General features: G+C 49.1%; 1 protein-coding gene across 1 annotated transcript in view; it reads right to left on the bottom strand.

The window, feature by feature from the left end:
* The window catches only part of LOC116957128 (alpha-2-macroglobulin), a 100,358-nt gene extending 77,049 nt beyond the window's left edge, over positions 1-23,309 (bottom strand). The window contains exons 1-9 of the mRNA XM_076055185.1: positions 23,221-23,309; positions 21,321-21,341; positions 20,043-20,220; positions 18,916-19,000; positions 15,590-15,710; positions 13,860-13,974; positions 12,520-12,629; positions 7,224-7,397; positions 5,824-6,063 (exon numbers count right to left, since the gene is read on the bottom strand). Of these exons, the coding sequence (XP_075911300.1) occupies positions 5,824-6,063; positions 7,224-7,397; positions 12,520-12,629; positions 13,860-13,974; positions 15,590-15,710; positions 18,916-19,000; positions 20,043-20,145 (948 nt within the window). The 5' untranslated portion in view covers positions 20,146-20,220; positions 21,321-21,341; positions 23,221-23,309. The remainder of the gene's footprint in view (positions 1-5,823; positions 6,064-7,223; positions 7,398-12,519; positions 12,630-13,859; positions 13,975-15,589; positions 15,711-18,915; positions 19,001-20,042; positions 20,221-21,320; positions 21,342-23,220) is intronic.
* Between the last annotated feature and the right edge of the window lie 1,168 nt (positions 23,310-24,477).

Raw genomic sequence — 24,477 nt, 5'->3', positions numbered from 1 at the left:
AAACTCAGGATGAAAATTATTTTTCTTTTTAATAATTCCATCATAACATTTCGAACCTCGGTAAACCGAGAGGTGTCGGGAGGACGTAGTTACAAACACGAGTCGTGGCGAACATGGGACCAAATGGTATTTGAGAAATATAAGTCGAAAGTATAAAGAGATAGGTGCTCCCGACCACCTTTGTCTCTCCCGAAGAGCGCGAGAGAGGAATTTCACGCCAGGGCAAACAGATCGTTATCACAGGAGCCATCTGTACACACACACGAACTCACACACACAGACCCCGCCCCTCCCCCCTTTTCCGCTGCGCAGAGAGACTTGTCTTTGAATATAACGGTCAGCCGCATTTTCAAAAGTCAGTGAAGTTAAGTCAAGAGTCAAGACAGATCAGCGAGTCAAGACGTCCACAGGACTAGCAGTCGCATGGAGCGGCTGGCTCCGAGCCTCGCTGAGTAGCGAGGATCGCTGAGTCGCGATGTTTCAACGAAAGTGAGTCATACAGCAGTGGAGAGAAACTGCTATCAGCGAATCAGCGCTGAGAGCGCTCGAGCATCTCCACAAAGCAAGCACGTGCAACGTGGCTCAACCAGCAGCGGAAAAGCTTGGGCATCCGCCAACAACTTCAGCAAACCAGTGGCCAAGCGCGTGCGACTTGAGTCATACAGCAGTGGAGGAAACCTGCTGTCAGAGAGCCGCCAACAACCTCAACAAAGAGAGCGCGTGCCACTCGGCTCACTCAGCAGAAGAAAAACTTGACCTGTCGCTCGCGAGCGCAGCGTCAGATACTACAGCAGCGGAAAGAGCGCGCACCGGCGCAGCTCATCCAGCAGTGGAGGAAACCGCTGTCAGCGAATCAGCACGCGCGCGTTCGCGCATCTTCAAGGAGAAAGAGCGCGGCCAGCAACGCCAAGCAAGAGCGTGCAGCAGCTCAGCCAGCAGTGGAGAGAAACTGCTATCAGCGAACCAGCACGGGCGCGTTCGCGCATCTTCAAGGAGAGGGAGCGCGCGCCACCAGCGTGCCACCAGCACCAGCATCAGCGCGTGCCAACAGCGCGCCACCAGCGTGCCATCAGCACCAGCATCAGCACCAGCGCGTGCCAACAGCGTGCCACCAGCGTGCTACAGTGTGCAACTTCGCGTCACCAGGGCTGAGAGGGCAGCGGTCCTGCACTCAACACCCATCGGCGCGACGACGGCGAGCGTCGTGCTGACTCATCCAGCCAGCGGTGGACAGAAACTGGCAGTCGTTCGTATGCCCCCCACACTCTCCCCCCTCCTCACTCCCCCACCGCTACACAACGAACAAACAATTTTTTTGACAAGGAAATCAACCTAGGCGTTTGCTCAACGCAAGAAATCAACAACCCTCCCATTAAACATACAAGACTCATGATAACTGCGTCAACTATTAGCTGATAACGAAAAACATCGTCACCCATTGAGTTACGTTGATGAGGCAATCAGAATTATTTCAGTCGAACGCTTTAATTGCATAATCGTTGATGAATCAATGAACGAACATCGCCGTAGTACTGTGCTGACGATTTCAAGCATAATAATTTCGCATATCAGAATGTGTTAAGGATTGGATACGAATCAAAGACCGAGTGCCGTGTTGTGTAATCATTCAAGAATACGAGTTTACATATTATAAGGTTAAGGTTTTGATAGAATAGTTGCATGTTTTAATCTCTCTCTCAACAACCGATTGATTGTGTTACGCGTCGGGAATTAACCACAGGTGCCGCTATCGAGGTGAAACAACGCAATCGTGATGGTATCATGTTAACGCTGTGTTGAAATTCCAAGGTCGAGAGTTTTCATATTATCCAAAAATTAAAGTTAGCTAGAAAATAAAATTGATCAAAGCAGAAGGTTTGTGTGTGATTCTTCCTGAAATTATGCATAATATTGTTCTGCGTATGAGATCTGAATCCTGGGGACCTATCATAAGCACACTATCACCACACATAATCCATAACACACATAATCCGTAATGTTCAATCGAGAGTAATCGTATTCTTATCGATAATACGGAATTAAAGAGCAGAGTCGAATCGACTCTCTCTCATTCACGCTCACAACGCATGCGTCACTGCATACGATTAATTGCGTTATTCCAATTCATAACACAATCCTCGTCACCGAGGCTCGACCTGATAATCCATAATGACCTGCATTATCATAACCACGCCCACTCGCATAAATTAATACGATTATCTCTCGAATCAGCATAATGTATGCACATAATTACACTAATTAACATAATTTCGGATAAATTATGCAAATCTCAAATTTCATTTAATTTTCATTATTTTCATCAATTTTCATAACACCTATATATACAACAACAGGGGAGTCAGCCTGCGGTTTGAACGGACTGGTGGCCACGGGAGGTAATGACAGGGGAGTCAATCTGCAGTACGAATGGACTGGTGGCCACGGGAGGTAATGACAGGGGAGTCAGCCTGCGGTTTGAATGGACTGGTGGCCACGGGAGGTAACGACAGGGGAGTCAATCTGCAGTACGAATGAACTGGTGGCCAGGGGAGATATTAAGTGAACGCGTCTTCAATAAAGTGCCACCTCAAGAGAAGTGTGTCAAGGCATCATTACATATGTATGCTGAACATCTTTCGCACCATACATAGCCAACCGTTCTGTGTGTGTGTATGTAGAACTTCTTTCACCCTGTACATAGCCAACCGTGCTGTGTGTGTTGGACCTCTTTTGCACCATACGTAGCCAACCATGCTGTGTGTGTGTAATTTACACTTCTTTCGCACCGTACATAAGCAACCATGATATGTGTATGTATAACTTCTTTTGCACCGTACGTAGCCAACTGCGCGGTGTGCGTGTTGAACTTCTTTCACCCCATACGTAGCCAACCGTGCTATTTGTACGTATGTTGAACTTCTTTAGCCCCACACGTGGCTAACCGTGCTGTGTGTGTGTATATGCTGAACGTCTTTTGCACCGTACGTAGCCAACCGTGCTCATCGGAGGTGCGGGAAGCACATCAAGTTAAAGATGACATAGGAATCCAGCGGCCGTCCTAATTTTGACAGTGGTGAGTGCAATGACCGTGGAATACCACGCGGTGCGCGGTATTAAAAAATGTTAAAGATCCCCACCGGACGTGATTCGAAATGACAAGCCGTGGTGTGCCGCTCATCGTTTGTCCAAATTGGCCCCCCGATAACAGAGCTACCTGTCTTGAAAATTCTCGTCCATTGTTCGCGTGCAAGCGAGTCCGTGGGCTAGTGAGTGAGTTGACGTGTGAGTTGACGTGTGGGTGAGTGAGTGAGTCGCTGTGCGGGTGGGTGAGTGGGTTAGTGAGTGAGTTACTGTGTGGGTGAGTGAGTGAGTCGCTGTGCGGGTGGGTGGGTGGGTTAGTGAGCGAGTTACTGCGTGGGTGAGTGAGAGGGTTTAGTGAGTGAGTTGACGTGTGGGTGAGTGAGTGAGTGAGTCGCTGTGCGGGTGGGTGAGTGGGTTAGTGAGTGAGTCGCTGTGCGGGTAAGTGGGTGGGTTAGTGAGCGAGTTACTGCGTGGGTGAGTGAGAGGGTTTAGTGAGTGAGTTGACGTGTGGGTGAGTGAGTGAGTGAGTCGCTGTGCGGGTGGGTGAGTGGGTTAGTGAGTGAGTCGCTGTGCGGGTAAGTGGGTGGGTTAGTGAGCGAGTTACTGTGTGGGTGAGTGAAAGGGTTTAGTGAGTGAGTTGACGTGTGGGTGAGTGAGTGAGTCGCTGTGCGGGTGGGTGAGTGGGTTAGTGAGTGAGTCGCTGTGCGGGTGGGTGGGTTAGTGAGCGAGTTACTGTGTGGGTGAGTGAGTGAGTTAGTGAGTGAGTTGACGTGTGGGTGAGTGAGTGAGTGAGTCGCTGTGCGGGTGGGTGAGTGGGTTAGTGAGTGAGTCGCTGTGCGGGTGGGTTAGTGAGCGAGTTACTGTGTGGGTGAGTGAGTGGGTTAGTGAGCGAGTTACTGTGTGGGTGAGTGAGTGAGTGAGTCGCTGTGCGGGTGGGTGAGTGGGTTAGTGAGTGAGTCGCTGTGTGGGTGGGTGAGTGGGTTAGTGAGCGAGTTACTGTGTGGGTGAGTGAGTGGGTTAGTGAGTGAGTTGACGTGTGGGTGAGTGAGTGAGTGAGTCGCTGTGCGGGTGGGTGAGTGGGTTAGTGAGTGAGTCGCTGTGTGGGTGAGTGAGTGGGTTGGTGAGTGGGTTGAGTCGCTGTGTGGGTGGGTGAGTGGGTTAGTGAGTGAGTCGTTGTGCGGGTGGGTGGGTTAGTGAGCGAGTTACTGTGTGGGTGGGTGGGTTAGTGAGCGAGTTACTGTGTGGGTGAGTGAGTGGGTTAGTGAGTGAGTTGACGTGTGGGTGAGTGAGTGAGTGAGTCGCTGTGCGGGTGGGTGAGTGGGTTAGTGAGTGAGTCGCTGTGTGGGTGGGTGAGTGGGTTAGTGAGTGAGTTGACGTGTGGGTGAGTGAGAGGGTTTAGTGAGTGAGTTGACGTGTGGGTGAGTGAGTCGCTGTGCGGGTGGGTGAGTGGGTTAGTGAGCGAGTTACTGTGTGGGTGAGTGAGTGGGTTAGTGAGTGAGTTGACGTGTGGGTGAGTGAGTGAGTGAGTCTCTGTGCGGGTGGGTGAGTGGGTTAGTGAGCGAGTTACTGTGTGGGTGAGTGAGTGGGTTAGTGAGTGAGTTGACGTGTGGGTGAGTGAGTGAGTGAGTCGCTGTGCGGGTGGGTGAGTGGGTTAGTGAGTGAGTCGCTGTGCGGGTGGGTGAGTGGGTTAGTGAGTGAGTCGCTGTGCGGGTGGGTTAGTGAGCGAGTTACTGTGTGGGTGAGTGAGTGGGTTAGTGAGTGAGTTGACGTGTGGGTGAGTGAGTGAGTGAGTCGCTGTGCGGGTGGGTGAGTGGGTTAGTGAGTGAGTCGCTGTGCGGGTGGGTGGGTTAGTGAGCGAGTTACTGTGTGGGTGAGTGAGTGGGTTAGTGAGTGAGTTGACGTGTGGGTGAGTGAGTGAGTCGCTGTGCGGGTGGGTGAGTGGGTTAGTGAGTGAGTCGCTGTGCGGGTGAGTGGGTTAGTGAGCGAATTACTGTGTGGGTGAGTGAGAGGGTTTAGTGAGTGAGTTGACGTGTGGGTGAGTCACTGTGCGGGTGGGTGGGTGGTTTAGTGAGCGGGTTACTGTGTGGGTGAGTGAGAGGGTTTAGTGAGTGAGTTGACGTGTGGGTGAGTGAGTGAGTCGCTGTGCGAGTGGGTGAGTGAGTGAGTCGCTGTGCGGGTGAGTGAGTCGCTGTGCGGGTGGGTGAGTGGGTTAGTGAGTGAGTCGCTGTGCGGGTGGGTGAGTGGGTTAGTGAGCGAGTTACTGTGTGGGTGAGTGGGTGGGTTAGTGAGTGAGTCGCTGTGCGGGTGGGTGAGTGGGTTAGTGAGTGAGTCGCTGTGCGGGTGGGTGGGTTAGTGAGCGAGTTACTGTGTGGGTGAGTGAGTGGGTTAGTGAGTGAGTTGACGTGTGGGTGAGTGAGTGAGTCGCTGTGCGGGTGGGTGGGTTAGTGAGCGAGTTACTGTGTGGGTGGGTGAGTGGGTTAGTGAGCGAGTTACTGTGTGGGTGAGTGAGTGGGTTAGTGAGTGAGTTGACGTGTGGGTGAGTGAGTCGCTGTGCGGGTGGGTGAGTGGGTTAGTGAGTGAGTCGCTGTGCGGGTGGGTGGGTTAGTGAGCGAGTTACTGTGTGGATGATTGAGTGGGTTAGTGAGTCGCTGCTGTTGCGGGTGAGCGCCCGGGTGACCTCCGCCATAACGACGGTGAAAAAAAGAGATTCGCAGGCAGAGGGACGGAAGCGACGGCGCTCACCAGAACATTGATAACGGGCCGCACAACTCCTCCCGCGCGGTCGTCACCGGCGCTGCTCCTGTTCTCTTTCAGCAACAGAAGCAGGTGCAGAGAGACGGAGGAGCCGCACTCGAGCGTGTGAGCGACGCGCTCCAGCTGCAGGAAACTGTCGCTGGGCGAGAAGAACGCGCTGATGGTGCTGTAACCCTGCCGGTAGGTCACACCCGGATGGGCGGTCGAGTTGAACTCGGGGTCTGTGGCCTGTGGGGTTCATGGTGGTGGGGTGGGGGTAACACATGCGGATGCGTCTCTTAAAGCGATACAACACAAATTGGGAAAATTCCACAGAATGTATCATTAATGCCTTCGTGTAGCTAAGGGTTACGTAACTGAGGCCTTCATGTAACTGAGGCCTTCATGTAACTGAGGCCTTCATGTAACTGAGGCCTTCATGTAACTGAGGCCTTCATGTAACTGAGGCCTTCATGTAACTGAGGCCTTCATGTAACTGAGGCCTTCATGTAACTGAGGCCTTCACGTAACAGAGGCATTAATGAAACCCATTTCTTATGTAACTAAGGCTTTCATGTAACCCAGGCCTAAATTAAACTCGGGCCTTATCTAACTAAGGCCTTCATGTAACCCAGGCATTAATGAAACCCAGTTCTTATGTAACTAAGGCTTTCATGTAACCCAGGCCTTAATTAAACTCGGGCCTTATCTAACTAAGGCCTTCATGTAACCCAGGCATTAATGAAACCCGTTTCTTATGTAACTAAGGCTTTCATGTAACCCAGGCCTTAATTAAACTCGGGCCTTATCTAACTAAGGCCTTCATGTAACCCAGGCATTAATGAAACCCATTTATGTAACTAAGGCTTTCATGTAACCCAGGCCTTAATTAAACTCGGGCCTTATCTAACTAAGGCCTTCATGTAACCCAGGCATTAATGAAACCCAGTTATGTAACTAAGGCTTTCATGTAACCCAGGCCTTAATTAAACTCGGGCCATATCTAACTAAGGCCTTCATGTAACCCAGGCATTAATGAAACCCAGTTCTTATGGAACTGAGGCTTTCATGTAACCCACTCATTCATAAAACCCAGGCCTTATGTAACTAAGACCTTCATGTAACCCAGGCTTTCATGTAACCTAGGCCTGAGTGAAACCCAGGCCTTCAAGTTACAATGCCTGGGAGCTGCACAGTGGCAAGAGCCCCATCACCCCAGGAACAGCGCCTTGACCTCTCGGAGTCCTTAGAAGACGTCGATCCGAAGATCTCAGAGGGGACCTCGTCGGAGAGTAAAACATGACTCGGTGTTCCTTGCGAATATTGCGGGGGCCAATAGCATCGAGTGCCTCTTCAGGTCAGCAGCGGGATGCACCTCTACTGGGAAAGACCGTGGGTCCGTGATTCACCTCCAGGAGGATCGCGCCGGACTTATTGAAGTCGCCCGTGTCTATGGTGAAAGTGAACGTTCCGTCTGCCCCGGTGTGGTGCTGGCTTCCGGGAGGACCGCCGTTGCCTTGCTTCACGGCCAGGCTGACGAGTTTGCGTGGGACCGGACTGCCGTCAGGCCTCTCCACCTTCACCTGCGGATACAGGGACGGACGAGTTCGAGTCACGGCAAAAGGTGGCGAGTACCTGACGCGGTAAAACTAAAATGTGGCCAATTTTTAGTTTAGGAATTTTTTTTTTTTACTATTTTACCAGGTAAGGCCCACTAACATGTGAAGCTCTTTTTCAGAAGCGACCCAAATATGACAAATGATAGCTCTAACTAAGGCTTTCATAGCAGCCAAATATTCTTAAGCGCATGTTTCTAAATGTGGAAGGGAAACAACGGAGGACCCAGAGAAAAAATCCACGCGGCCACGGCAATGATGGGCGATCCTAGCAGCAAAAGTATAATATGCTACAGGCCCTGCACTTTCAAGGCCCCCGTACTAGATGCTTTCAAACTATCAATTTCGGTTCAGTGATTCTGCACTTGCTCTATCACTACAGAAATATACCGCCTTCAACTTTTACAAACGACTGGGTGTTTAGGGTTAGCGATTTGTTATATTATCTGGCTGTATAGCAAATGAAAAAATACGATTACTTTACTATGCAAGTTACAAATGATTTTTCGAATTTTTGTTTTTTATTCAGGGTCCCTTTATAACATACTAGCGGGAAGTACCCGGCATTGCCCGGGGGAAAAATATATTTCAAAAACTTGTCTTCTCTTAAAAACATAACATATACCTACACAAATACTAAGCTATTGTGAAAGCCCAGCGTTCTGTTTGTCTGTCCATTTGTTGATCAACAAAATAACGAGAGGCTTGCCGAAGTCCTGAATAAAAAATAAATAGAAAGTGGGGGGTAAACACCCTCCATACAATAGAGTAGTATCTAGTGACTTTATAGTAGTATCTGGCTCTACAGTAGTGACTACTGACTCTATAGTAGTATCTATTGACTCTAATGTAATATCAAATGACTCTAAAGTAGCAACTGTTGAAACTCTTCAGGAGTATCTGATTACTGCAGTAGTATCTACTAACTGTAGTAGTAGTATATACTGACTCTACAGTAGTATCTACCGACTCTATAGTAGTATCTACTGACCGTAGTAGTAATTACTAACTCTATAGTAGTATCAACTGACTCCATAGCAGTATCTGCTGACTCTATAGCAGTATCTACTGACTCTACAGCAGTATATACAGACTGTAGTGTTATCTACTGACTCAAGTATAATCTAATGACAACAGTAGTATCTACGATCACTGCAGTAGTATCTACCAACTCTCTGGTCGTATCTACCAACTCTATAGTAGTATCAACCGACCCTATAGTAGTAACTACTAACTCTGCAATGATATCTAATGACTATGGTACTACCTACTGAAACTATAATATTATCTATTGACTCTTTAACAGTATCTATTGATTATAGTAGTAACTACTAACTCCATAGTAATGTGCTGACTCTATAGTAGTATCTGCAGACTCAATAGCAGTATCTACTAACTGTATAATAGTATATACTGACTATAGCAGTATCTACTATCACTACAGTATAAATATACTGACTATAGTAGTATCTACTATCACTATAGTATATATACTGACTACTGTAGTATCTACTATCACTACAGTAGTATATACTGACTACTGCATTATCTACTATCACTACAGTAGTATATACTGACTATAGTATCTACTATCGCTGCAGTAGTATATACTGACTATAGTAGTATCTACTAGCACTACAGTAGTATATACTGACTGCAGTAGTATCTACTGTCACTACAGTAGTATATACTGACTATAGTAGTATCTACTATCACTACAGTAGTATATACTCACTATAGTAGTATCTACTATCACTACAGTAGTATATACTGACTACTGTCGTATCTACTATCACTACAGTAGTATATACTGACTACAGTAGTATCTACTATCACTACAGTAGTATATACTGACAACAGTAGTATCTACCATCACTGCATTAGTATATACTGACTATAGTAGTATCTACTATCACTGCAGCAGTATATACTGACTATAGTAGTATCTACTATCACTGCAGTACTATATACTGGCTATAGTAGTATCTACTATCACTACAGTATATATACTGACTACTGTAGTATCTACTATCACTACAGTAGTATATACTGATTACTGTATTATCTACTATCACTACAGTAGTATATACTGACTATAGTAGTATCTACTATCGCTGCAGTAGTATATACTGACTATAGTAGTATCTACTAGCACTACAGTAGCATATACTGACTACAGTAGTATCTACTGTCACTACAGTAGCATATACTGACTACAGTAGTATCTACTGTCACTACAGTAGTATATACTGACTATAGTAGTATCTACTATCACTACAGTAGTATATACTGACTATAGTAGTATCTACTATCACTACAGTAGTATATACTGACTACTGTAGTATCTACTATCACTACAGTAGTATATACTGACTACAGTAGTATCTACTATCACTACAGTAGTATATACTGACAACAGTAGTATCTACCATCACTGCAGTAGTATATACTGACTATAGTAGTATCTACTATCACTGCAGTAGTATATACTGACTACAGTAGTATCTACTATCACTACAGTAGTATATACTGACTATAGTAGTATCTACTATTACTACAGTAGTATATACTGACTACAGTAGTATCTACTGTCACTGCAGTAGTATATACTGACTAAAGTAGTATCTACTAGCACTACAGTAGTGTCGTGGCATTACTGGTTGTGAAGCAGCAATACCACCGCTCTCTAGATGTAGTGTCAGCCCCGGGATAACAGGGGGCAGTAGAATGCCCGGATAGAGTTGGGCCGTGGCACTCAGGTTGAACCCAGGGGGGCTCGTGACTGGAGGTACGGACCCCAGGACCCCCAAGAGGGGGCTGGGTGGATGACATGTCGACAGCCCAGGTCCTTCTCGGAGGTTTGAGAAGAAGGGCATGGCTCTGGGGCGGAGAGAACCGGGACTGACTATATGAGCCGGACCCCTGAACGGGTCCGGCTGCTGTGGTACACTTGAGGACCCGAAGCCACCACCTGAAGACCTGGAGCCGTCATCCTGAAGAGGAGCCGGAAGACAGGACCCGGACCCGGACCGGAGCCGGGTCGGAGTTAGACTCGCCAGTGTGTTTATGGCATTTTAGCCCGGAGGATATGTCTGTATGTGTGTCTGTCTGTGTGTGGACCCAGCTTGTGATGGATTTAACTCGCAAACTGTGGGGTTCGCGTTTCAAAAAAGTACCCAGATACCACGCGATAAGCCCGGTGGTGAGCCAGCGCTATTCCTATTTCACGTCCGTCAACTTTAAAGTAGTTACATTAACAATTTGGTACTATTTATCATTTGGGCATGCGCGAGAAAGCTGACCCGTGGTTGCCTTAGCAACGCACACACGCGATCGGTGCGGGGAGGGGGGAATTCTCATTTGCGTTGAAAATGCAAAAAAATACACACAACGCTGAGGTCAATTCTTCACCACAGTGTGATGTCCTCTTCTCCCCCCCTCCATGCTAATGTGTGCACTCACTACTATATGGTCGGTAAATAATCCTATAGTCCATAGATACTACTGTAGTGGGGGGATAGTGGGGGGGGGGGGGTGTGGATAGCGGCCCAGCCGGCCAAGGCACCACCTCGGCCGGCTGGGCAAGCTAGGCGAGGCCGGGGGCTCTCCACAGGACTAGGCCTCCCCACAGCACTCTGTTAAGTTAGTAGTTAACTGCCATAGCGTCAATAAATACTATTATAGGGTCGGTATATACAACTATAGAGTAGGTAGATACTACTGTAGAGTAGGTAGATTAGTTCGATCACGACCTCAATACGAGACGGCTTACATTGGCTGCCCATCAAAACGTAGCATCCCTTACAAACTACTTCTACCCATTCCACAAGTACTCGATTGGAAAATGTTGTCGTGTGTTTACTCTCCAATACATAACTGGTTAGTGCTGTACAAGTAACGAATTGGTCACACGTTTTGTTTTCATGACAATCCTTTAGTAATTGGCTGTGTCAGGTGGTGGTGGATTCAACAATACAAATCTATATTTACCCAAAAAAAATACTTACGGATAATATTGGTCGTCCAATGCATTAAACTCATCCACAAGAGCATGGATCAATTCCACCCCAATTCTATCTCGGCCCAGCAGTGATACGAGATGGGTTACACTGGCTACCTATCACACATAGCATAGCTTACAAGCAATGTCTACAAGAGTCTGAATGAATACACCCCAATCCTATCTGGTATGAGACGGGGATACTTTGGCTGTGTTACAGTGCAAGAGAAGTCTGCGACCTCTTTTGCAATAATCCATGTAGTTTTGGTGATCTGTGCCTAAGGCCTGATGCTCTGTACCGCCGTGCATTACGCTGATGCCTAGGCTGCGTGGATTTTCATGCAATTTTAAGTGTATTTGTTCTTGACGAAAGGCTCATTATTAAAATTGTAACTAATTGTTAGTTTGTTATTACTAAGGATCATCAATTTTCCAAAAAAAATATACATTGGCGCGCGCCCCTGTTTTAGTATTTTATATGTTCGTTTTGCACAGCTACAGAATAATAATAAGTAATCTATCCAGTTATCATTCCTGCATTTGCTATCGCTGTCAATAAGTCACAAGCACAAACGCCTTTCGAGGACAATGGCTTTTATCTCAACGAACCTGCTCTTTTTGTTCCACAACGGGCAACTTTACTCAGTTGCCGCTTTGCCAAGATGCAACGAAAATTTTCGACTAACGACACCAAATTGTGGATTTAACAACAACAACAAATTAATTCTTGAGGAAAACTTTTTGTGTAGATGACCGTCAAATTGTCTTACACCCAAACTTCACGTGTATTAGAGGGGGAAAAATAATTAGGATCAAATAAATTCAAACCCAATATTTACATTTCAGTCACGAAAAATTAAATTTTCATACGAACCCATCACGCGACGACGGGCAGTTGCAGGAGTCACTTTAAAGATAAACTAACGACTCGGGGAGAGACAGAGAGAGGTTCGACTTTGCAGATGCATTGCCGGGGGGTCTGGTTGTTCACGAGCTCGGAGGGCGGCGACTTATAAGGAGGAGTTTGAAAGCGTAATGATGGGTCATGATACACCGCAGTTCTGCTGGGATGTGCTCTGCTCGGGTTACCTTTCCCACAATCGGAAGCCCGTATCGGTACCACGAGGGCATGTCGACGAACGAGATCCGGGATATGTCCGTCTCAAAGTTCTTCTCTGCCTTCTGTTTCATTTTCATTCCTGTGCAGGCGGTGGGGGGGGGGGCAAAACAAAGAGCCTTTAACAGACTGTTGGGGCAAGTGCTGTGGGCGAGTAGCAGCACCTATGAAGGCTACCGGCACTGTGGCACACGAGGGGGTGGGTGGCCAGCACCACCCCCGGCCGCCTTTGTCTCCCCCCAGTGGCGATGTTTACACATTGCACCAGGTACTCATTTGAGGACAATTTGACCCAGGAGAAGCCCAGGAACCGGTTTAGATCATCGTCGCTGGTGTTGGCCGTGAGCGGGAAATTGGACCTGGGTTTGCAGCGCAACGCTAACTGCTACAGTACCGGGGGTGACAAAGATCCCCCATTTAGCCTTAACAACCCGTTGGCATGAGTGCCGTGAGCGAGTAGTGTCACCTACGAAGGCCCTTCATAGGCGAGACATGGTCTCGCACCATTAACCCTCCACCACCAGACGTGGCAGGGGTGGAGGGGGGGGGCGCAGTGGGGGTGGGAATGTGGCAATCGATCTGGGTTTTGTTTTTTTACCCTGGAAACGTTGGTAAAAGCAAGCGAACGCTTTCAACTGGAATATCGAGCGTCGAAGCGGAGGAATGTTTCGGGGGGGGGGGGTGGGAGGGGGCGTGGGGGGGTACTTTCGTGTTGTCGCAGCTGTAAGGCAGATGGGGGGGGGGGCGATGTTGCTGCTGTCTGCGTGTGTGCTGTTACAATTCGAGGAATTTGCCGGTATCCGAAGTTTTTATTGTATAAAGTGTAATGCCCCCACCGAGCGGCTACATAGATAGCTCTGTAGTCAGAAGCGGCCCCTGGCTATCGAAAATGATAGCCCAATGGAGTGGAAGCTTTTCATCATCATTATCGCATGGAAATGTATAGCGGCGGCTAAACACTCCAAGACTGCGTGATGTCGATTCAAAATGTGGAGGGAAGAACCGGAGTTACCCACTCACTCATCCATCCACTCACTCAACCAACCGCTCACTCATTCACCCACCAACCTCACGCACTTACTCACTCACCCACTCACCCACACACACTAACCCACCCACTCACTCAACCCTTGCGACTACTACGGGGAGAGAGACAGATGTGCCAAGCTCCAAATATACAACGGGCATCTTCAGGGTCGGGGGATCGAAGCGACGGGCTCCTTGCATAGCAGGCGAGGTAGTCAACATCTCCCAGCCACCGAGGCAAAATATCATTCAAAACGAAATAAGAACGGCAATAAAAAAACAAAACCTGTTCCCTCCTCCTCCAGCACAGCCACGACTTTCAGAATGTGCGTCGTGTGACAGGAGGCGTTGCTTGGCTTGGCGTTGTCCACTTGCCACTCCGCGCATCCGTCCTTCCCCACCTGGCGTATCGGACGTTCGCGATGGGTCAGATGCAGAATGCGATGCGATCCGCAGTTTCGCGCCCTTCTGCGGCGTGCCCACTTTCGAATACCGCTCGCTTTGCGTTGAGACCTTTTTGTAAAGAAGCTCTGACGCGGTGATGAAGACAAGGAAGGTAAGAGGCTTTCATTAACAGTTTACCAAGGTGGGGGGGGAGGGGGGGGGCGTTTCAGAACTCTTGACGAGTAAGAGCTCCAGCGTAGCTGTGCAGCCTCCGTCTTTCGTCCCAGGCAAGCGCGCCTACGGCAGGCGACGCTCCCCCTTTAAATCTGCCTCCCAGTCCTGAAATCTCAACCACCTGTCTCCTCCTCCTACGGTACCCTCTCATTGATCATCCCTTAACCGCATTTCCATCAGCGTCTGCGTTCTCCTCCATTGCAAACGTCTTTCAGTGGCTCCGGGTAACGTTTCTTCTCCGTTTCGTTGACGTGCGCCGAGGCAATTGCCGGGAGCAACGTGACCCGTGGCAATGCGAGGTACGCGCCGCCCGAGCCAATCGCCGCATCCCAATGGCATTGCCAGTGGCCAGTGCGGTACGATAAGCAAGTGCCGCTGCTCAACGGCACGGCAACCTCGCCGCGTCTACGCCTCCTTCGTCTCCCCAGCGCAAGTCGGGCAGAGTTACAAGCCGGGGGCCTAAACGCGGAGCTGCTGCAGATTTATGAATAACAAAACATAGGTGCCAAGAGAAATTAGAGAGAGCACAGGTGAAAATTTTGATATAAAGCTTTCGTGACTGCAGGGATTCATATTACTGGTTCTTTCGGTAAAGTCACCACGTAGAAGGGAAACAAAATAAAAAATAAAAAAATATATATAAATCAATAAAATTCTCACGACGTTTCGACTACAACACAAGCAATCATCATAAGGTGTGAAAACATTTTCTTGCTGTGATTTTCACACCTGATGATGATTGCTTGTGTTGCAGTCGAAACGTCGTAAGAATTTATTGTTTTATATATTTTTTATTTTATTGTTTCCCTTCTACGTGACTTTACCGAAAGAACCAAGAATAAGAGTACAGGTTGTGAAGGGACAATGAAAGAGAGGGTGCTGTAGCAAGTTGTTAAGAATGAAGGACCGAGTATTATATTGCGTATACGTGTTGTATCGATACAGGTTAGGATAATATCGGCGAGAATGTGTGCGAGCTGTTAGTGATATCCCCTAAACCCTTCAACATTAATTTTTTAAGGGGAAAATTGCTTTTTGACGTAACGCGACGTTGGAGCTACGCGCATCCCTTTCCAGGAGCGTATCTATCCGTGAACGTTAAGGAGTGCCCCACATTAACTGTCTACTGGAGGAAATCTGAGAAGCTATGAAGCTCTTTTTTTCTACCGGATGTACCAGCAGTTTGTTTTTTCCCCACCAATGTCCAGTGGCCGAGATGGATTCTTCAGTGACATTTTTCAAGTAAAAAAAATAACAATTGTTCCGGGAGAAACCGGTCACTATGGATTAGTGGCCGTTAGCGGGAATCAAACTTGGGTCGCCGGGTTCCGTCGCGGGCTAAACGCTACACGACAGCAAGGCACAGCCAACCCTGCTCCGCACCGCCAACTCGCTTACTTCCTTGAAGAACTCGTTGCAGACTGGAGTGATGCAGTCTTCCCGCCACCAAAACCTGGGCTGACCCTGAATGCACACGCTTGCATTCACAGTACCGTGCACTGGCTTCCCGTACGTGTACCTGTGGAAATGTAGAAAAGGCAAAATGACGAAATTGTAAAAAAAAATAATCCGACATCCGGCACGGCAGCTTAAATGAAATGGTTCTGATTATATATTGAAGTTCGGAATCTTTATTTTAGACTGGGGGAGGAGGAGGAGGGGAGAGGGGGAGGGGGGAGGAGGAGGTGGAGGAGGGGGGAAGAGGAGGGGGAAGGAGGGTGAGGAGTGGGGTGAGGAGGTTGGTGAGGAGGGGGAGGGAGGGAGGGAGGAAGGGAGAGAGGAATCCCACCCACCCATTTTTTTTAACCCCACATCCATTCACATACAGACGTGATGTGTGTCTCTGCTCTCGTTTATGAGTTTTGTGTTGTCACGTTGATGACTCCTCAGCCTAATGCGGCTCTCGTCTTGGTCTCGTGAATTCTCACCAGGGTCACGCAAAATTTACTTTCATTTAATAAAATACTGAAGTGTCTCATGCAGAAACTCATAAATACTGGCTAGATGCCTCTAACATGGCCATTACGAACCCCCAGAGAAAGACACCCAGACCCAGGGCTCAAACCCAGGGTCTCATGCATACTGGCTAGATGTCTCTAACATGGCCAGTATGAACCCCCAGAGAAAGACACCCAGACCCAGGGCACAAACCCAGGATCTCATAAATACTGGCTAAATGTCTCTAACATGGCCATTATGAACCCCCAGAGAAAGACACCCAGACCCAGGGCTCAAACCCAGGGTCTCATAAATACTGGCTAGATGTCTCTAATATTGCCATTATGAACTCCCAGAGAAAGACACCCAGACCCAGGGCTCAAACCCAGGGTCTCATAAATACTGGCTAAATGCCTCTAACATGGCCATTATGAACCCCCAGAGAAAGACACCCAGACCCAGGGCTCAAACCCAGGGTCTCATAAATACTGGCTAAATGTGTCTAACATGGCCATTATGAACCCCCAGAGAAAGACACCCAGACCCAGGGCTCAAACCCAGGGTCTCATAAATACTGGTTAAATGCTTCTAACATGGCCATTATGAACCCCCAGAGAAAGACACCCAGAATCAGGCCACAAACCCAGGGTCTCATAACACTGGATAGATGTCTCTAACATGGCCACTATGAACCCCCAGAGAAAGACACCCAGACCCAGGGCACAAACCCAGGATCTCATAAATACTGGCTAAATGTCTCTAACATGGCCATTATGAACCCCCAGAGAAAGACACCCAGACCCAGGGCTCAAACCCAGGGTCTCATAAATACTGGCTAGATGTCTCTAACATTGCCATTATAAACCCCCAGAGAAAGACACCCAGACCCAGGGCTCAAACCCAGGGTCTCATAAATACTGGCTAAATGCCTCTAACATGGCCATTATGAACTCCCAGAGAAAGACACCCAGACCCAGGGCTCAAACCCAGGGTCTCATAAATACTGGCTAAATGTGTCTAACATGGCCATTATGAACCCACAGAGAAAGACACCCAGACCCAGGGCTCAAACCCAGGGTCTCATAAATACTGGTTAAATGCTTCTAACATGGCCATTATGAACCCCCAGAGAAAGACACCCAGAATCAGGCCACAAACCCAGGGTCTCATAATACTGGATAGATGTCTCTAACATGGCCACTATGAACCCCCAGAGAAAGACACCCAGACCCAGGGCTCAAACCCAGGGTCTCATAAATACTGGTTAAATGCTTCTAACATGGCCATTATGAACCCCCAGAGAAAGACACCCAGAATCAGGCCACAAACCCAGGGTCTCATAACACTGGATAGATGTCTCTAACATGGCCACTATGAACCCCCAGAGAAAGACACCCAGACCCAGGGCACAAACCCAGGATCTCAAATACTGGCTAAATGTCTCTAACATGGCCATTATGAACCCCCAGAGAAAGACACCCAGACCCAGGGCTCAAACCCAGGGTCTCATAAATACTGGCTAAATGTGGCTAACATGGCCATTATGAACCCCCAGAGAAAGACACCCAGACCCAGGGCTCAAACCCAGGGTCTCATAAATACTGGTTAAATGCTTCTAACATGGCCATTATGAACCCCCAGAGAAAGACACCCAGAATCAGGCCACAAACCCAGGGTCTCATAATACTGGATAGATGTCTCTAACATGGCCACTATGAACCCCCAGAGAAAGACACCCAGACCCAGGGCTCAAACCCAGGGTCTCATAAATACTGGTTAAATGCTTCTAACATGGCCATTATGAACCCCCAGAGAAAGACACCCAGAATCAGGCCACAAACCCAGGGTCTCATAACACTGGATAGATGTCTCTAACATGGCCACTATGAACCCCCAGAGAAAGACACCCAGACCCAGGGCACAAACCCAGGATCTCAAATACTGGCTAAATGTCTCTAACATGGCCATTATGAACCCCCAGAGAAAGACACCCAGACCCAGGGCTCAAACCCAGGGACTCATAAATACTGGCTAGATGTCTCTAACATTGCCATTATAAACCCCCAGAGAAAGACACCCAGACCCAGGGCTCAAACCCAGGGTCTCATAAATACTGGCTAAATGCCTCTAACATGGCCAGTATGAACCCCCAGAGAAAGACACCCAGGCCCAGGGCTCAAACCCAGGGTCTCATAAATACTGGCTAAATGTGTCTAACATGGCCATTATGAACCCCCAGAGAAAGACACCCAGACCCAGGGCTCAAACCCAGGGTCTCATAAATACTGGTTAAATGCTTCTAACATGGCCATTATGAACCCCCAGAGAAAGACACCCAGAATCAGGCCACAAACCCAGGGTCTCATAACACTGGATAGATGTCTCTAACATGGCCACTATGAACCTCCAGAGAAAGACATCTAGACCCAGGGTTCAAACCCAGGATCTCATAAATACTGGCTAAATGTCTCTAACATGGCCATTATGAACCCCCAGAGAAAGACACCCAGACCCAGGGCTCAAACCCAGGACTCTTACATACTGGCTCAATGTCTCAAACATGGTCAAATGTAAACCAACCCAAAGAGAGAGAGACACCCAGATACAGGGCTCAATCCCAAGTTTTCATACATACTGGACCAATGTTTCTAACATAGCCATTATGAACCAATCAGGAAAGACACCCAGACCCAGGACTCAAACTCAGTTTTTTGTAAATATTTGCTCAATGTCTCTGACACTGCCATTGTGAACCAACCCAGAGAGAAACTCAGCTCAGTGCATACCTGCCACATACTTTCAGAGTGACACTCTCATCCAGATAGTTCAGGTAGGATGGTGTCTGAATGGAGACCTCAAAAGTTGGGAGCACTGCAATCAGAATGGAAACAACAATTATCGCGTAGCGATCATCGTCATCATCATGTGCATGGTTAATTAAAATACACTGTGCACAAGTAAAGCACTCTTGTCAATCCACTGCTGGATGATGGCCTCCCTGTTGCCACACAGAGACTCACAGACTCATGCAGAGACCCACAGACTCGCGGCAGAGGCCCACAGACTCGCGGCAGAGACCCACAGACTCATCACACAGAGACCCACAGACTCCTCACACCGAGACCCACAGATTCTTCACAAAGAGACCCACAGACTCCTCACACATAGACCCACAGACTCCTCACACATAGACCCACAAACTCTTCACACAGAGAAACACAGACTCACGTAGAAACCCACAGACTCACACAGATAAACACAAACTCACACAGACACCCACAGTCTCCTCACATATAGACCCACAGACTCCTTACATAGAGGCCCACAGACTCCTCATACAGAGACCCACAGACTCCTCACTCAGAGATACACAGACTCCTCACACAGACACTCACAGGATCGCACAGAGACCCACAGACTCACACAGATACCCACAGACTCACACAGAGACACACAGACTCACACAGAGACACACACAGACTCATACAGAGACACCCATAGACTCACACAGACACCCACAGACTCACACAGAGACACCCACAGACTCACACAGAGACACCCACAGATTCATCACACAGACACCCACAGGATCACACAGAGACCCACAGACTCCTCACACAGACACCCACAGGATCACACAGAGACCCACAGTCTCCTCACACAGAGATCCACAGTCTCCTCACACAGACACCCACAGACTCACACAGAGGCCCACAGACTCCTCACACAGAGACCAACAGACTCAGCACACAGATACCCACATACTCACACAGATACCAACAGACTCAGCACACAGACACCCACAGACTCCTCCCACAGAGGCAACCCCCTAGCCGCCCCCATGTGACATTTCGACTGAACGGACGTCGACCTCCTATCCACCGCCCGCCCCCCACAGCCCTTTCTCCCCTACCGTACTCCTCCACGGTGAAGGTGTGCGAGGCGACGACGTCCCCATCGCTCTGCTGCTCCAACACCGCCACGTTGTAGGTGCCCAGCGGCGGCTCGGAGGGCATGGCCAGCTCGAGCTGCACGATGCCCGCCCGGCCGCTCGCGTTCCTCCACTGCGCGATGCGGTTCCTCTGCGGGTCCTGCGGTGACGTGTGGACACTCAGGCGGTGCTGGTGTTGGTTGGGGTGGTGGTTGGGGTGGTGGTGTTGGTTGGGGTGGTGGTGCTGGTGTTGGTTGGGGTGGTGGTTGGGGTGATGGTGGTTGGGTTGATGGTGGTGCTGTTGGTGGCGGTTGGGGTGATGGTGGTGGTGGTGATGACGATGGTGGTGACGGTGGTTGTGATGATAGTGGTTGAACGTGAAGACACCAGTGGCATCTACATCTGCAGAACGTGAAGAACCAGTGACCTCTACATCCGCATAACGTGAAGAACCAGTGGCATCTACATCCATCTGCAGAACGTGAAGAACCAGTGGCATCTACATGTACAGAACGTGAAGACACCAGTGGCATCTACATCTGCAGAACGTGAAGAACCAGTGGCATCTATATCTAGAGAACGTGAAGAACCAGTAGCATCTACATCTGCAGAACGTGAAGAACCAGTGGCATCTACATGTACAGAACGTGAAGACACCAGTGGCATCTACATCTGCAGAACGTGAAGAACCAGTGGCATCTACATCTGCAGAACGTAAAGAACCAGTGGCATCTACATCTGCAGAACGTGAAGAACCAGTGGCATCTATATCTCGAGAACGTGAAGAACCAGTAGCATCTACATCTGCAGAACGTGAAGAACCAGTGACATCTATATTTGCAGAACACGAAGAACCAGTGGTATCTACATCTGCAAAACGTGAAGAGAACCAGTGGCATCTACATCTGCAGAAGGTGAAGAACCAGTGGCATCTACATCTGCAGAACACGAAGAACCAGTGGTATCTACATCTGCAAAACGTGAAGAGAACCAGTGGCATCTACATCTGCAGAAGGTGAAGAACCAGTGGCATCTACATCTACAGGAGATGATACAACTTTCAAAGCCATTTATCGCGTTGAGTATAAATGCTGTACACCATGTTTGCAAGCGACAGGAGTAATGTGGGACTTATAAACAAATTGAGTTACAAACAAACATCTGGAGCCTAACTCGTTATTAAGTCAATGAGTCCCTGCACAGCGCTCTTACAGATAATAATAAACTGTAATAATATAGGTATCCGTTGTCGCATCTTACCTCGATATATATGAGAGCGTACTGCAAAAGATACGAAACACATAGCACGATTGGTTACCAACGGTCACACAGATATTTACTTGAACCGACGCTGGTGGAACTGCCCCCAGATGTTTATAGACAAGGTCCGGTTTCAACATTCAGTGTCTCATCAGCATCATCACCAGCAGGGTCGGGCTCTGCTCGAACCAAAGCTGGTGGATCTGCCCCCAGGTGTTTACAGAACGCACCCCTGGGTCAGGCGTGGAAATGGCGAGTCAGCGAAAAACGGCAATGCTCGGTTAAATATTACAAAGCCTTATCTACACACATGGCCTCGCGTCGTCCTTGATGCCCGCTTACTTTGAAATTTGCCCGCCAACTTTGAGACACGTGTGTCTGTGTGTTTGTGTGTCTGTGTGTATGTGTGTGTATGTATCTGTGTATCTGCGTGTGTGTCGACGTGTGGTGTCAGCGTGTATCTGTGTGTCTGTCTGTGTGTGTGTGATCGATTGATCGATTGATCGATCGATGCCCGGGTGCTCTACCACGTTATGTATGCTGATGATTTGGTAATAGCTGCTCATTCAGAGGAGGAGTTGGAGACGCTGCTGCTGAGACTGGAGCATGCCTCTAAGAGATTTGGCCTTACCATCAGCCCCACCAAAACTAAGAACCTGCCTGGGTATTTTGTACCATCGGACACTCCACCCCCACAACTCCCAATCGGTGATTGGGCAGTTGTGGAGAGAGTGGAGAGTTTCCCATACCTGGGCAGTGTGCTTATGACCGGCTCCAGTTTAACAGCAAAGGTCTCACTCCGAATCAGTCGAGTGGCAATATCTTTTCATCGGTTGCGTAACGCTGTGTGGAAGCTACCTGGTCTGTCGCTCCACACTAAGCTTAAAGTCTTCTCGGCCATGGTCATTCCCTCCCTTCTCTACGCTTGCAAAACGTGGACCCCCCTAATGGAGCATCTTCGCCAGTTGGAAACATTTAGGCTAGCCTGCCTACGATCCATCCTGGGTTTAACCAGGCTGGATTGTGTGAGGAGCTCACAAATCCTTGAAAGATCGGGGCAAGGTCCCATCGGTGAGCTCCTCCGGCAGGCAAGGCTGCGATGGCTGGGTCATGTAGCCCGCATGCCCAGCCACCGCATGCCTAAATAGCTTTTGTTCGGCCGGATCGAGGGGGCTAAACGGGCTCGGCACGGGCTAGAGAAGAGATGGAGTGATGTGGTACAGGAGGACGTGGAGCTGGATGGACTTGCCGATGATTGGTACCAGCGGTGTCAAGATCGGCCTCTGTGGAGGAGGCTCGTGAAGGACGCTACTGGGCAGTTGGAGGTAGTCGCCCTCCAACAACAACGGAGGGCGGAGGAGCGACGCTCACAACAACGAGCGGAGCGCTGGGTGGCTTAAGCTCAGCAGGTTGGCACAATAGGGGGCACAGGTGGTGCAAACAGCCAGTCATCTTAGTCGATCCGTGGCACTTGGGTCTGCCCCACGACCTCCTGCCAGCGGGCGTTCGACAATTCACGTGGCCTCAAGATGCACATGGCCTGGCTCAAGCGTCGTGGTGACGTCACTGCCACTTAGTGGCGAATGGCGGTTGTTGTGTCTGCGTGTGTGCGTTTCTGTGTGTGTCTGTGTGTGTGTGTCTGTGTATCTGTGTGTCTGCATGCGTGTGCGTGTGTGTTTCTGTGTATCTGTGTGTCTGCATGTGTGTCTGCGTGTGTGTTTCTGTGTGTGTGTGTGTCTGTGGGGAGCGGTGGTGTAGCAGTTAGCGCACTGTGCTACGAACCTGGCGACCCGAGATCGATTCCCGCTCACATTTACGTTTGTGAAGCAAATGGGTGCAATGCCGCACTAAAGGTTATAAGAACCATTTGGTTCAGAAACTCTTAGAGACGATGTCTTACCGTTTGCAAGACGGTTGCAAAATTCTCATCCAAGGTGACCACTCTGAATTTAACTGCACACGCAGACACACAAACAACGAAAACATCCCCCGTCTAGTGTGAACAGACTGTTGGGTCAAGTGCTCTTAGCGAGCAGCACGTATGAAGACCTCTGTGTGAGTCTCTGAGCGAGTCTGTGGGTTTCTCTGTGATATTGTGGGTCTCTGTGTGAGTGTGGGTTTCTATGTGAGTCTGTGGGTCTCTGTGTGAGGCTCTGTGCGAGTCTGTGGGTCTCTGTGGTCTCTGTGCGAGTCTCTGTGGGTCTCTGTGCGAGTCTCTGTGCGAGTCTGTGGGTCTCTGTGTGAGTCTGTGTGGGTCTCTGTGTGAGTCTCTGTGTGAGTCTGTGGGTCTCTGTGTGAGTCTCTTTGAGTCTCTGAGTCTATGGGTCTCTGTTTGAGTCTGTGGGTCTCTGTTTGAGTCTATGGGTGTAGGTGCGAGTCTGTGGGTCTCTGTGTGAGTCTGTAGGTCTCTGTGTGAGTCTGTGGGTCTCTGTTTGAGTCTGTGAGTCTCTGTGTGAGTCTGTGGGTCTAGGTGCGAGTCTGTGGGTCTTTGTGGGAGTCTGTAGGTCTCTGTGTGAGTCTGTGGGACTCTGCGTGAGTCTGTGGGTCTATGTGTGAAACTCTGTGTGAGTCTCTGGGTCTCTGTGTGAGTCTCTGTGTGACTGTGGGTTTCTGTTCGAGTCTGCGGGTCTCTATGCGAGTCTCTATGTGAGTCTGTGCGTCTCTGTGTGAGGCTGTGGGTCTAGGTGCGAGTCTGTGGGTCTCTGTGTGAGTCTCTGTGTGAGTCTGTGCGTCTCTGTGCGAGTCTGTGGGTCTAGGTGCGAGTCTGTGGGTCTCTGTGTGAGTCTATGGGTCTCTGTTTGAGTCTGTAGGTCTCTGTGTGGGTCTCTGTGTGAGTCTCTGTGAGTCTCTGTGTGAGTTTATGGGTCTCTGTTTGAGTCTGTGGGTCTCTGTGTGAGTCTGTGGGCCTCTGTGTGAGTCTGTGGGTCTCTGTGAGTCTGTGGGACTCTGTTTTAGTCTCTGGGTCTCCGTGTGAGTCTGTGGGTCTCTGTGTGAGTCTGTGGGCCTCTGTGTGAGTCTGTGGGTCTCTGTGTGAGTCTGTGGGTCTCTGTGTGAGTCTGTGGGTCTGTGTGCAAGTCTGTGGGTCTCTTTGTGAGTCTGTGGGTCTATGTGTGAGTCTCTGTGGGTTTCTGTGTGAGTATGTGGGACTCTGTGTGAG

The sequence above is a fragment of the Petromyzon marinus genome, chromosome 70 (genome assembly GCF_048934315.1).
Source record: "Petromyzon marinus isolate PM22_M1 ecotype Great Lakes invasive population chromosome 70, UKy_Petmar_22M1.pri1.0, whole genome shotgun sequence".
Taxonomy (NCBI): domain Eukaryota; kingdom Metazoa; phylum Chordata; class Hyperoartia; order Petromyzontiformes; family Petromyzontidae; genus Petromyzon; species Petromyzon marinus.
The sequence above is the reverse complement of the archived record's forward strand: the minus strand, read 5'-3'. Positions and strand labels throughout refer to the sequence as shown.